The sequence below is a fragment of the Phyllostomus discolor genome, chromosome 2 (assembly GCF_004126475.2).
Source record: "Phyllostomus discolor isolate MPI-MPIP mPhyDis1 chromosome 2, mPhyDis1.pri.v3, whole genome shotgun sequence".
In the NCBI taxonomy this organism is placed as follows: domain Eukaryota; kingdom Metazoa; phylum Chordata; class Mammalia; order Chiroptera; family Phyllostomidae; genus Phyllostomus; species Phyllostomus discolor.
In genome coordinates, this window is record NC_040904.2 from 41,421,429 (window position 1) to 41,436,582 (window position 15,154).

At 35.5% G+C, this 15,154-nt stretch overlaps 1 protein-coding gene and 1 non-coding gene across 3 annotated transcripts in view; one reads left to right on the forward strand and one right to left on the reverse strand.

Moving 5' to 3' along the window:
- Window positions 1–539: 539 nt before the first annotated feature.
- Window positions 540–15,154, reverse strand: part of CCDC39 (coiled-coil domain containing 39) — a 49,217-nt gene continuing 34,602 nt past the window's right edge. The window contains exons 14-20 of one of the 2 annotated variants that reach the window (XM_028505085.2): window positions 10,588–10,711; window positions 5,748–5,907; window positions 5,273–5,379; window positions 4,457–4,597; window positions 4,142–4,318; window positions 3,918–4,003; window positions 540–1,617 (exon numbers count right to left, since the gene is read on the reverse strand). In XM_028505085.2, coding sequence (XP_028360886.1) covers window positions 1,461–1,617; window positions 3,918–4,003; window positions 4,142–4,318; window positions 4,457–4,597; window positions 5,273–5,379; window positions 5,748–5,907; window positions 10,588–10,711 — 952 coding nt within the window. In that variant the 3' untranslated portion in view covers window positions 540–1,460. The remainder of the gene's footprint in view (window positions 1,618–3,917; window positions 4,004–4,141; window positions 4,319–4,456; window positions 4,598–5,272; window positions 5,380–5,747; window positions 5,908–10,587; window positions 10,712–15,154) is intronic. The other variant, XM_036017734.1, reaches the window with a different exon arrangement.
- Window positions 6,463–6,564, forward strand: LOC114491180. Its single transcript, XR_003683993.1, has one exon. It is a non-coding gene; the product is annotated as a U6 spliceosomal RNA (small nuclear RNA).

Here is a 15,154-nt window from a genome sequence, read left to right on the forward strand (position 1 = left end):
TCAATAATTGGTAGATTATATTGTGCAGTTCCTATGTGTCAGGCCATGTGCATTTTGTATCTGTTATCTGATTATTTCAGTAAACCTTTGATGTAACTGTTACTCTCCCTGTAACAAATGAAAGAAGCACAGAGGACTGACTTTCCCAAGGTCAGAGCTAGTAAGATACAATCCCTGTCTTCAGCAGTATGTAATATTATTTTAGGTTTGAAGTAATTTACAAAGAAATACAGGCAGAAAATAACTTCCAACATGACTATAAGATTACTCTTTTTAGATCTTATAAAATCCCATACATTAGAATAATATTTCAGCCAAAAACTTGTTAGCCAGCTTTTTTACCCATCTTATTCATGGGATGTGGAAATGCCATTTCTGGTTATTTCTGCAAGTAGTAATATTTTCAAATAATGACAAGATTTAATGCCACTACTGCCTTTCAGAAGAGACTACAAATGACAGTTCTAAACAGTGACAATTATAAATACTTTTTCCCCATGGTTTGAAGGAGACAGTACTCAAGCATTTAGTTCTAATACATTTATTTGAAAACTAGTACATTGTACTCATACTCCACAGTATTCTAAGAGTTCACTGTTGGGGACATGTTACAAGGTATTAACTAGAATAACTAATTCCATATCCATTGGTCTGTCTCTAAATTTATAGAATTCCTATCGCAAATCAAATCATACTAGTTTTCTTTGTATTTATTAAATCAAGAAAATTTTGAAAATACACTCTTTATTCTTTATGGTCCTTTGTATTTTGATAGCAGAATCTTTAATGTTTTTGATTTCTAAAAACTTCAGATTCATTTTTATTGATGCACATCATGTCTCTTTCCTGTCACTTGTTTTCTTGGTGGAGAGGTGAGAGGTAATGCTATTTTTTGGTTAAAAAATTTTAAATTATACTAAAGAAGAAACTAACAATTTCTCCCCCCAAAGTCTGTAAAGTATATTTCTTTGAATAAAGAAAACTTAATTTCAGGATCTTCTAGGGTAAATGAGAATTTTAGTAGTGGTATAAACTCTTTATGAATCTTTAAAAGTGTCTTCCTGAAAGATTGTAAGTGAATGTAGTTGCATGGCTAGCCTGAAATAATGAAGAAGTGAACTATTTTCTAGCATTACAGACAGAAATAACAAGGAAAAACATCATTTTCCCTGTGCTTATATGACACACAGTCTTATTAAAATCAGCTAACTGCTTTCCTTCCATGTGAAAAAGGTAGTAGGAAAAAGGACAAGAAAATTAAACATTTCTTTGGCTAAATATTTTCTTCAACTACTAGTTTCTACTGGTAAAACTTGTCTGGTCATCTCATTTTCTAACACTATTTCAGCAGGACTTGATGTTATTATACCACACCCAAAAGCATAGAATGGAATTTTCTATTTTAAAAGTGAAATTGTTGTTTTTGTGTTTATAGTTTGTTCAAAGAAAGATTAAAATGTTTACTTGCTGCTCTTTTTGTTTTTACCATTACTGGAGCTACTGCTAGCACTAGTTGGCCTCAAAGGGCTGCCAGTTAGTGAAGGTGAGGCTGGGAAGCTTAGCTCTAACACTTTCATCGAAGTCTGAGAAGCAGAAGTACTTGTACTCCTAGAGGACCTAGAAGAAAAAAAATATAAATTTAATTCAAAAATTTGTATTTTAATAGAGACCCCCTCACTAATAGTGAAAGATACCATAGTCCCACAATTAAAGAGAGCGAAAAGTACCTAATAGTAGTGCTAATAAACAACTTTTAAAGCATGCCCATTAATACAACAAATTAGTTCTTTTTTAAAAAAAGGAAAAGTAATAATGAATATGAGTTTTAAACCAGTAAAAAGTTGTTTAACAAATGTGTCTATAAGGAAAATGTTTTCAACTGTAATTAATTTAGAGATGGAATCATTAAGCATTACAGGTTTGCAAAATTCTTTAAGCATAAAAGGTAAAAAGAGGGCATGGGAATTTGGGTGCTGGGAAAAGTAATTAAAATTATAGGTTATATAAGAGAAGAAAGTAATTACTGACATTGAGCATCTTTTCATATGTCTATTGGCCATCTCTATGTCCTCTTTGGAGAAGTCTGTTCGGGTCCTTTGCCCATTTTTAAATTGGCTTGTGGGGGGGTTGGTGTTGACTTTAAGTTCTTTTTTTTTTTTTTTTTTTAAAGATTTTATTTATTTATTTTTAGGGAGGGAAGGAAGGGGGGGAGAGAGAGAGAGAGAAACATCAATGTGCGGTTGCTGGGGGCTATGGCCTGCAACCCAGGAATGTACCTTGGCTGGGAATCGAACCTGGGACACTTTGGTTCCCAGCCCGCGCTCAATCCACTGAGCTACACCAGCCAGGGCTGACTTTAAGTTCTTTATAAATTTTGGGTATCAACTCTTTGTCAGGTGTGTCTTTGGCAAATGTGTTTCCCATTCAGTGGACTCTCTTTTCATTTTGTTGGTCTACTTTGCTGTGCAAAAACTTTAGTTTGATGTAGTCCTATTTGTTTAGTTTTTCTTTTGTTTCCTTTGCCCAGAGATATATCAGAAAAAAGTATTGCTATGAGAAATATCTGAGGTTTTATTGCCTGTGTTCTAGGATTTTTATAGTTTCAAGTCTTAACATTTAAGTCTTTAATCCATTTTGAGTTTATTCTTGTGTATGGTGTAAGAAGGTAGTCTTGTTTCATTTTTCTGTCCAACTTCCCCACCACCATTTATTGAATAGACTATCTTTAACCCATTGTATATTTTTGTCTCCTCTGTCAAATATTGACTACAAAAGGATGGGTTTATTTCTGGGTGCTCTGTTCTGTTGATGTATATGTCTGTTTTTCTGCCAGTACCATGCTGTTTTGATTACTATGGCCTTGTAGTCTAGTTTGATATTAGGTAGTATGATGGACCTGGAGAACATTATGCTGAGTGAAATAAGCCAGTCAGAGAAAAAAAGTACCATATGATCTCACTCATACATAGAATCTAATGAACAGCCTGATCTAACAAGTAAAATAGAGACAGACTCATAGAAAGCAGGCTGACAGCTCCAGATGGGGAAGCTTTTGGGTAGAGACTGAGCAAAAGAGAAAAAGAAAAGAACTCATGGACATGGACAACAGTGTTTTGATTGCAGGTGCCGGGGAAGGGAGTGGAGGTAGAAGAGTGTATAGGGGTGATAAGTGGTGATGGAAAAAAACAGAAGAAGAAAGTGAGACACCTGTTTACAGAAGAAAAAATGGTGTCATTTGAAAATACTAGCTATGCAATTCTGAAATGCTAAGTTTAAAAACTGTGTTTTCTGACAGTATGGGATGGTCAAGTGACTGCCCACCATGTTTATGTAGCAACAGTTCTTTTTACCTAAAACCTGTCTTTCAGACTATCCCTTTGTCTTTGTGAAATCCCTACATGGAGTAATTACAAGTAACTGACCACTTGTAAGAGATAGGGTCTTTTTATTCTATCACCAAAGCACAAGAGTGTTGATCATCCCTGATGACAGAATTCTGAATTAACACTAAACTGCAAAAATAAAGAATAATTTCCTTTTTTGTACATTAAAGTTGCATAAATAAAATCAAATTCTGACTGTTTACATGTTTCTACATCTGAGTTGCCCTCTTACAGTTAAAAATTTCCCCCTTGCCCTCCACTCAGGGTTGAGCATGCCAGATGTAACCTCCAAAATTTCCTGCTTTACCCTACTGGTCGTAACAGAACATTCTGTGCCACAATGAAAATGGTGTGCCAGACACAGGTTGGAAAGAAAGTTGCTCTGCTGACTGCTTCTACGTCTGTGACACTGACATAGGCAGGTGGATAAGGATGAGGAGAGCACAGGCAGATCCAACCACAGTGGCGATATGGAAGTGGCTGGCTTGACTAAGGGTAGCAGTTAAGGAGATGGTTTTTGAACCTTCCACTTACCTTACTGATGACAGTGAAGTCTGCGAAGATGATCTAGAACTCTGACGACTGCTTTTAGTACTAGCTGTAGGTAGTTCTAAACCATTCTGGAAGAATATTCAATAGCAATCATTAGTACCACTGCATTTTAGAAGGAGAATATTTTTTATTAGATTTCACTTTGATGAATGCCATAAATTATTTTCATGAAGTGTTTAAGAAATTCTAAAAGGTACAGTTATTACCTGTCGAAAGTATGTTTGAAGGATAACATAGATCTCAGCATTTTCTGTGACATTAACCAACATTCCATCAATGGTCTTGTGAAACTCTTTCAGTTCACGAAGGTTGATGTCTTCTTCTTCTAGTGTTTTATCTTTTGTGTCTTTCAAAATACGGATTTCCTTGATGAGTTTTGCACACTGTTGGTCAACAGTAGTTAGTTATATAACCTGTTTTTTAGAACTTAATATTAAATGGACAAAGGAGGATTTGGGCTTACCATTTGGAACTTCAAAAAATGTAAATATGACAGGTCAGTTTTTTTACAATATCAATACCTGTTTAGTTACTCTCTCTAATTTTGGCTTCTGCTCCTCAATTTCTTTACTCAGTTGAAGTGAATAAGCCTGCTTCTCTGATAATTTTTCTTTGACATTATCTGTTAAATGTCCTACAACTTCTAAAGTATTTTCCATGGTCTGCAGAAAATAAAGTATTAAAATACCAGAATCAAAATAAGTTTTATAACTTGCCATTTGTCAAGTATCCATTTAATTTTAATATATTTACTTTTGTATATACTATATGTAATATACATAATGGTTTTGTGGATTAAGTTTTGTAATTCTGGAGAGTCTTGTTATGGTACTTAGAAAAATAACTCAAAAACTATTGACTGCATACAGCTTTCAGAAGTTCACAATTTATCTGTTCCTTCAACTTTATTGGCAAAAAAGAATCTAAATTTTAGGTAGTCTGCTACCAGGCACCTTGTTTTCTCTTTCAGTGATGTGCTTTAGTAACTTCTTCATACTAGATTATTTTTATCTTTCAGTTTCCTTTTGTTTTATGGAGCAATCTTTAAGGTGATTTTTAAGGAATTAAGTGAAAAGTACATTAAATAAAAGGAATACATTATAATTAACTAGCAGTGATTCATCAACTAACAGGTGATGATCAGGAGTCCATCTTGTGCTTTCCACTGGGATTTTAACTAATGCTTTAATCGCTTATTTTTTTCTCATTTAAATGAGATATCTCTTACTATTTCCTTTTCTAAAAAATTGTCTTTGTACAAGATAACAAGAAAGTAGATGTAATAATAATAACAGGTCACTTATATAGGGCTTATTACTAAGGCTTATAGAATTTACCTGGATATCTTCCTGTAGCTCTCTGATTTGTCTTTGTTTGTATCTGTATTTTTCATCAGCAGCTCTTTTCTGTTCTTCTAGTTGGGTTTTTAGTTCATACTCATCACCTAGAATTTACAGAATTTTTAAATTTTTACTGTGTAGAAAGTGGTTAAAGTCTTACACATACTAATTAAAGTTCTAATATGTTTTTCTAATGAAATGTTAAATTCCTTACGTCTACTTATTGAAAAGCAGTATGGCGATATGTAGTACAGCCACTCTTGTTTGGTCAACACAAAGCAGCTAATGTGCTGCTCTCTTCTGCATATTGGAAGTGAATCCCTTAGAGAAGTGATATGCTGTATCATTAGAACTAATAATGGAAATTACACCTGAGCACTTATTTTGGGGGGAAGGGAGTTCCGACTCACTCAAACATAACTCTACACCTTTAATTGCATATATTCATTTAAAAATGTTAACTCCTACATACTAGATGGAGTCACTTTTTTAAAAGATTGTTTGTAGTTGTTGTTGCAGCTGTTCAGCACTTGCAAGGTGTTTTCTAGAGCATAGATTTCTTTTTCAGCCTTGTTGATCTTAGCATCCAAACTGTCACCTTCCCTTTGAAGTTCTTCTTTTTCTTGAGCGGCCTATAAAATACAGAATGATTAAATAAAAGTATTTCTCATGGGGAAAATGTCTGTTTTCAGGGAGGAAATAGCTCACAACAATACCAGTTTGCCTTGAGGTCCACATAAAGCACCATTTATTTCTTTCACTTGATTTATAGTAGAAGATCAAATCCTCAAGGCCATCAAAATACATACAGTACATAGGATACAAAACCTATGGAAATGTAGCAACTAACCAAAGCTTACATAAAACTCTCCAACACAAATTACCAAAAAGTTAAGCAGGTATAAACTTCACTGAGAAAGAAAATGGAGTTAACTAGATGGAGGCTTCAGAGGGGATATCAAATAGAATGTATTATTTCTGGCCTAAAAGAGGTTGGGAACACTTTCTCATTTTATATCTTAGAAAGGAGTAAAAGAGATTAGGCAAGGTGCACCTAGGAAAGTAAAACTTACCATTTCCAAAGAAGTGTGTGTGTGTGTGTGTGTGTGTGAGAGAGAGTGTGTGTGTGAGAGAGAGAAGTAGTATTTCAACATTTTTAAGCAATTAGTAATGCTAAAATTAGAGAACTTACTACAGTAGCACATACTAAAACTGGAACAATACAGAGAAGGTTAGCATGGCACTTAGGCAAGAATGATATACAAATTTGAGAAGTGTTTCATATTTTTAAAAGGAAAAATACTTCACAATTCAACTTAAATGAAGTACCTCAAGTAGTCAAAATCATGGAAACAGTAGAGTGCCGGAGGGATGTGGGGAGCTATTGTCAAATGGATCCACTTTCAGTTTTACAAGGTGAAACAGTCCTGGAGATTGGTGGTGGTGGTGATATGCCACAACAACGTGAATATACTTAATACCATTGAATTGCACACTTAAATTGTTAAAAGACAAATTTTATGTATATTTTATCACACTTTAAATTTTTTTAAATTAGAGAAAGATAAATGTGGCTAGGGAAAAAAATGAAGTTTTATCAATTGCCAAAAACCAGGAATCCCCCAGTAAGTGGACATACTCAGTGACTTTTCCCATCTTACTGTTGTCACCGGGCTGGGCTCTTGTAGGGTTGTACCCAAACAACCCCAGAGAACTTCTCTAAGTAAGGGCTAATGGGGATAGCATGCATATGTATTTAAAAGTACCCCAAACTCATAGGTTCGTCAAAATCAGCTAATAATTTCATTTGTTAATATATTCAAATCCTAGTTGTATGTATTTAAACCAGCATATAGTCATTGGGAAAAAAATATTGGTAATGTTTCAATTCTTAAAGTTTTCACCATTTGAACTGTTTCCTTACAAAGACTAAGAGGAAACTGAAGATGGAATTAGTGAAAGACGCCAGTCCTTCATTGGGTACTGCTCATATTTTTCAGTCAGGCTCTTACGAGTCAAACACCAAAAGGTACAAGGGTGGGTAAAAGGGAAAACAAACCATGTGTGCCCCATAGACATAAACCTATTGTAGGACCAAAAGTGAGGGCTTTTGAAATCCTAACCCCCAATACTTCAATATGTGACCTTATTTGAAAATAGGGTCTTTGCAAATGTAAAGTTATCATGAGGTTGTTAGGGTGGGCCCTAATTCCATATGACTGGTGTCCTAATAAAAATGGGGTATTTAGACAGACATTAACAGGGAAGACTGAAGAGATGCAAAAGCACCATGTGAAAATGAAGGCAGAGATCATGGTAAGGCTTCCAGAAGCCAAGGAACACCAAACATCACCAGCAAACCACCGAAAGCATAAAACAGTCTCCCTCCAAAGCCCTCAGGAGGAACCAACCCTGTTGACACTTTCGTCTCTGACTTCTAGCCTCCAGGACTGTGAGACAAGGAACTCCTGCAGTTTAAACTGCCTGGTTTGTAGTAATTTGTTTTGGCAGTTCTAGCAAAGCAATACAAGGGGTCAGCAAACTGTATGTAAAGGATGAGATGATACCTATTTTAGGCTTTATGGACCGTTCCATCTTTGTCAAAATTATTCATACCAAATACACTGCTGCTATAGCATAAACACAGCCAGAGATCATATAACTGAATGAGGTGATATATTGGATGTCTAAAAAGAGTGGGCAGCATTTGGCCCAGAATCTATAGTTGGTGTATACACTGAAATACAACATGAGGACACAGAACAGTGGTTAGCACTGTGACTAAATTTCTCTTCCTCAGTGATTTTATATTATATATTTATTTACATATATTTATAAATATGTAGATAAAAATCCATCTTTCCTGATGGAGATATATACATATATATCTGATCATGTGTATAATATATATATAATATATATCATATATGTATATATCATATGGAAAGATCAACTTGGGGGGAATGTAAAGGATATAAGGAAGGTAAGGAATCTTGATCTAACTAAATTTACAACAAATCTACACCACATTCAAAAACAAGTGACAGTTAACTTCTAATGGCAAGTTTCAATTTTTTCCCAGTGGTGAACTGCTGAACGAACTATTTTCAAAGAGTCAAAAATTATGCTTGTACTAATATAAAATCAGCATGTGTCAAAGATTTTATGCAACTCAATGAAGGAACCAGTAAGATGTTCAGGCAAGTTCAAAAGGAGAATTGAACATTTAATATAGAGTCAGAAATGCTGAAATAAATATGCTTATAGATGTGAACATACATTCTTATGGCAATAAAATATAATGCTTGTGTTACCTTTCCTACAGAGTATAAGTCAGTTGTACTTCTACTAGCCAAAATTCATTTGCATTGTGGACAAGAATCATGCTTTAATAATCAGTTTTCTACAAGTTAACATCTATCCCTACAGAGTTATAAAATAGATCCGTAGAGACCCTGTTGAAGATGTACCTTCCTACAGAATCAGATAATCCTTGGAGGGCCCACAGAAAAGGCCAAGTCTGCAGTCACCATGCAGTGGCATCACAGCACACCCACTGAGTGCTTTTCCCAATTTTCAGGCCATGGATAATTTTTCTCAACATAAGATACAATGAGTTCAGTTATAAAGAAAAGCTTCATTTTTACATATCTGGCACATGTGAACTGTTAAACACAAAATGTGTAAGTGTACTATACAATGAAAAATGTGAATAACCGGTAAGCTGTAGACCCTGGAGAAGGTGAAGTGTGAAGTGCGGTGTCAGGAAATAGAGAAGTGTAGTATAGCCTTGATTCATTTAACATGCTGGCATTTATTCAGCACCTTCACTGTGAGCAAAAGGAATACTCTTCCTCATAAAATGTGCCTGTTTTCCTGAGAATTGGATTATTATTACTAATCATAACAATAACTATGATAGCTAACATTTATTGAGGGCTCATTTTGTCTCAAGCACTGTCTTAAGAGCTTATATATTTTTTTTCTCATTCTTACAACAAAAGTAATTATTACCCTCATTTTGCAAGTGAGGAAACTAAGTGGTTAAATGACTTACTCAAGGCCACCTACATAGTCAGTGATAGAATCAAAATATGGACAAAGATTAACACTAGTGCTGTTAGGTAACTCATCACAGTCCTTGGTAGAGAAACTTAGCAGGACCTGCAACATTTAACTTCCCAGTGCTTTACAAACTAGAGCCTACCTCTCACCCCTGGGGAACCCTCAGACCCTGAAAAGAGGAAAGTCCTGTTAATATTGGGCAGAACCCTGAGGTACTACAGGCTGATGAGTTATAAAAAGGGTTTGACAGCTGGGACTCATTTGTCATACAGATCAGGTAGAATTTCCTGAGGCAAAGTGGCAGGGTGTCTCACTTAGCATATGTTAGGAGCACCCTCAAGTACTACAGTAATAAACTTGGCAGATTATGTAAGACAAGTCAAAAGGGAGGGAACGTCCCCAAGGGCCAGTCTCTAAAGGTGAGAATTGGGAGATCTGCCTGCTCCTATGCACGTATGAGACAGGAAGAATGAGTTAAAGTCACCATTTTCATTCCTCCTTCATGGTGTTTTGAATAACTTCCTCGACTTCTCTGTAAAGGAAAGCACACCTGTTCAGGGTATTTTTTACATGAGGAGATAAATAGGAAGGGAATTACATCCAATTCCTAATCACTTCTAAATTTTCCATATGAGTTCCTTGGTGAAGACAACCATGAGATGGCAGACAGCGCCCAAATACCAGAAAGAACGGGACAGATTCACCTGCTTAGTTGTCTCCCACCTAATATGAAGGTAAAGGGACAGCCTCTTCTCCTCTGTCAATATATGCCACACCAGGACTGCAATGGAGTATAAGGTTGCAGAAGTGGTGTGACTCCAGGTTGTGATAAGGTCGAGGGGGTGTGGCCATGTGAGCCAGTGTCTATAGTGAAGTAAAAGCTTTGAGCCTGAGGTGTTAAAGAGATGTGACATACACCCTGAGTTATCACTGATATGTACATCTCAGGGTAAAAGAGATTATAAATCTTGAATAAATGAGAGTAAATGACAGGACACAAAAATGGTCAAAAAAAGTGTCAATGGGTAGTCCAGACCTCTCTTTGACCTCACAGACTGGAGGTATATAAAACTAACAGTGCTTTACTATTTCCATTAGCAACTCATGTTTTCTGGCCCTTGTTGAGTGCAATAGCTATGAAAGTGCTATAAAGTTTGACATTTCATGGCAAAAAAAAAATGCTACTTTGGTTGTTAATGAAGAAAGGATACTTCATTCTATCACAACTGTAAATCGATTAAGAGTACCTTTATTACATAATAGGTCTGTGTGTTCTCCTCTTCTCCTTCAGGGGGCAGCATAACAACAGTAAGAATTTCATATCTATTCTTCAGTTTATCAATTTTACTTAGCCGCTCATGAAACTCAGCACTAATATGGGAAGAAAAAAAAATTAAACACTGGAAAACAAATACTTTTTTAAAGGAGTATAGTGTTCTTATAGGAGACATTTGTGTTTGTGTTACTACTGTTTTGAGATTAAATATATTCTCACTTTTCAGTTTTATAATTCAGTGTGAAAGGCCTCAGATTTCACCCTGTCTGAAAGGTAACTAGTTAACCTGCCACACTTTTGTGGGTTCTGGCCCTCAGAAGATTCCTGGGTCAGAGGAAAAGAGCTTCCTGTTTACATTGGTTCCCCTTGCTCCCAAATTACCACGCTGGTGAGGAGGAGCTCAAAGGAATGCTGCACAACTGAGCAACCTCAAGCTTAGGTAATCTAAATATTTTATTATAGAAAATAAGCAAGCATACCTAACTTTTGCTCCAGAGGGAGATAATCATTACCTCTGGATTCTGAGGCTGTTCTCTATCCAAACTTCTTTTAAATAGTAATCTAATTTTAATGCAAATCAAAACCACAATGAAATATCACCTCAACCCATTAGGAAAGTTACTATCAAGGAAACAAGAAATAAAGTATTAGCAAAAATGTGAAAAAAATGAAACCCCTAAGCACTGCTGGTGGGACTATAAAATGGTGCAACCACTATGGAAAACAAAAAATTAAAAATAGAACTACTATGTGATCCAGCAATCACACTTCTGGGTACACACCCAAGAGAATTGAAAGAGGTTCTTGAAGAGATGTCTGCACAGCAGTGTTCACAGCAGCATTATTCACAATAGTCAGGTGAAGGCAACCCAAATGTCCATAGGCAGATGAACGGATAAACCAAATGTATATACATAGAGTGAAATATTAGCCTTAAAAAGTAAGTGTGACATGTTACATGAATGAACCTTGAGGACATTATGCTAACTAAAATAAGCCAGTCACAAAAACACAACTATTGTATAATTCCACTTATATAAGGTATCTAAAGTAGTCCAATTCATACAAACAGAAAGAGTGGTGATTACCGAGGGCTGCAGGGAGGGGTAAAGGGTGAGTTATTTAATGTTATGTGTTTTTCTGCAATTTAAAAAAAAAAAGTCTAGGATGGGAGTAAAAGATAGAAAATTGTACTGCAACAACAATTAAAATAAAAAATATTTTTAAAGATTTTATTTATTTATTTTAGAGAGGGAAGGGAGGGAGGGAGAGAGAGAGAGAGAGAGAGAGAGAGAGAGAGAGAAAAATATCAATGTGCGGTTGCTGGGGGTCATGGCCTGCAACCCAGACATGTACCCTGGCTGGGAATGGAACCTGCAACACTTTGGTTCGCAGCCCGCACTCAATCCACTGAGCTACACCAGCCGGGGCAAAATAAAAAATATTTTAATAAAAGTCTAGAACAGGACAGTTAGTGTCTCTCCTTGGCAGGCATGCAGAAACATGAGAAACTCATAGTTTACATTCTTAAATCTGCTGGTTAAGTTTTTCTCTTTATTCCAGTAAATTTATATTTTATGAGCTATTTTCTAACTTATTTTATAACAATACTAATAATGCCAATATATGCATGGCAACATAGAGGGTGATGCATTTGCCTGCTACACCGCATGAAAGTGAGCCATCCAACCACGGTGAAAGGGAATCTTCCACCTACCAGTTTTCCCACGGCTAAAGAAAGTTGATGCTAAAACATACTAATATCAAAAGTTAAGTTTTGCTTGTTTTTAAGTATCACTGTTGTTTCATCAGAAAATATTTATACATCCTTTATGTGATTATAAAAGACAATGTTTGTTGGCCCTCCAGCTTAAGATTGTTAGCTGAGCAAAATATATTTCTCCTCCTTCCTAAAATTGAAAAGACTAAAAGAAAAAAAGATCACAGCTTTGGGAATAAGAAAGATAAAATTTTTTCATAAATTCATGAAAAAAATGGAAAACAAATTGGATACTAGATTCTATTGACAGGAAGAACAGAGATACACACAGATTAATGCAGAAATAACAGCCATTTTTTCAGCAAAGAAGTCTGGAGAAAATCCAAACTCAGAAATAAATAAAAGGAGAAAAAGTGATCTCTGAAGCTATTATCAAGGTAATTAAGAAAAGAATTGCCCAGAGAATATTTGGGCCACTCCCCTCAAAGTATACAGAAATGTTGTCAGGAATTATCTGTGATCTAATAACCTCTCTCCCTCGGACTACCAGAGTGCTAGCATTGTATATTGGAGCTGGGGAGAAAAAAGCATGATGTCATTCTAGGCCTCCACAAGAGTGGAGGTTAATTAAGAAAGAAAGGCAGCTATACACAGGAATGAAACAATGTGTTCATTGTCCAGAATGAGCCTCTTTAGGGACAGACTAGCCCAGAACCTACAAGCAGCCTCCCATTTAGAGAAGAAACCTGCTGGTGGAAGAGATCTTCCTAAATGTAGAAGAAACCCATAGCAGATCACTAACTCCATCACCGTGATTATTAACTAAGAAATTTTAAGTAAATATAACAGAGAACCTAAGACCACCAGACATTTATGGAAAGTAAACAGCATGAATAAAAAGAACAAAATGAACAATAATAGAACAGACACTACGAGAAACAAAGATAATACACTGGACAGAAGAGAACTTGCAGAATATTCTAATTAGTATCCTCTGAAAGATGAGAGGATATTGCATCCAAAAATACCCATTAAATAAGAATGGATTGCCATGAAAAGGAGCAATGAAGGAGCACATTTGCAAATAATTTGCCCTTTTAAATTTCACTTATTTATTTTTGATTACAAATATATTAGGTTCAGGTGTGCAACATAGTGATTAGACATTTATATAACTAGTGAAGAAAAAGATGAAATTAGAGATATGGAAGAAGAAAGAGAGGGAGGGAACAAGGGGGAAACAGAAAAGGGGATGGGGAAGAGAAAAATGAAGATACCTTAAAAAGTGGAATAAAGAGAATAGAAAACTTAAAATGAGAGAAAAATGGAGGAATCTGGAAGTGAAGGCTGATCTAAGAAAACCAATATCCACTAAAAACAAGCAACAAATAGTTGAATAGAGTAAGATATGAGGAAAAAAATTAAAGAAGTAATAGCAAAGGCCCTGGCTGGTGTGGCTCAGTGGATTGGGCACTGGCCTGCGAACCAAACAAAGGGTTGCTGGGATGATTCCCAGTCAGGGCACATGCCTGGGTTGCAGGCCAGGTCCCCAGTGGGGGCGTGGGAGAGGCAACCACACACTGATGTTTCTCTCCCTCTCTTTCTCCCTCCCTTCCCCTCTCTCTAAAAATAAATATAATTTTAAAAAAAGAAGTAATAGCAAAGTATTTCCCTGACCCAAAGAAAGACTTCAACAAAGTAATTGAAAGAGCTCATAAAGGGTCAAACAAGAAAAATGAAAAAAGATAGAACGCCCAGACACGTAAGGAAAACTCTAAAACCTGAAGATAAAAAGATTGTCCCATGTTTCCAGAAAGAAAACAAAAACCAGGTTCCCTACAAAATAAAATAAATTAGCCTGAAATCAGACCTCTTATAAACAACACTATAGTCTAGAAGAATATGAAACAATGCTTTCAAAGTTCAACTAATTCAAGTAAGGAGTAGAACATATTTATTCTACTGTATGTTTTAAACATGCAAGGACTCAAATTTCAGAAAACATCAATACTGGAAAACAAATTCAGAACATATTCCAGAGAAATTAAATGGAAATCTAAGAAAATAGGATGACAAAGGATACAAGAAAGAATATTCAACCAAGAAACAAAGTAAAATATATAGCTAGATTGAAATCATGGGGGGACAATTGGCTGAGCAGTTCAAAGCAAGTTATAAAAAAACACCTTTTTTAAAAGTAGAGACATAACATGAAGAACAGTCCCTGGAAGTGATAATCAGTGATTTCAACAATGCATGAAAGATGGAGATAGGAAAGGCAGCAATAAAAAATGCTAAAACTCTTAACCTATTTTGGGAAGGGAAAAATAATAGAATTGAATTAATCTTTAAACATTCACAGAAATATAGGAAGATTAAAGTTTTTTTAATTTAAGAATAACCAACAAAATAATTAAAATTAGAATATTTATGCTCCAAACAATAAAAGAGAAATACAAAACTGAGTGAAATCAATGACAATAATGGAAAGACAAAAATACCTACCATATGACCCATATATTCCACTTCTACATATTTACCCAAGAGAAAAGAAAGCAGATGCTCATACCAACAACACAAATGTTCATAGCAGCTTTATCTGTAATAGCTAAAAACTGGAAACAATTCAAATGTTTGTCACAGGTGAATGTACAAATCAGTCAGGACTGATGCACACAGTGGAATATTACTGCTCTGCAATAAGGAGCTGGGTGTCTGCCTGCCTCCTGTTTGTGCACAGCTTATGCACAAAGAATGGCTTGTGCATTTTTAAATGCAAATGGTTCAAAAAGATGAAAAAAATTATAGTTTATGAAAA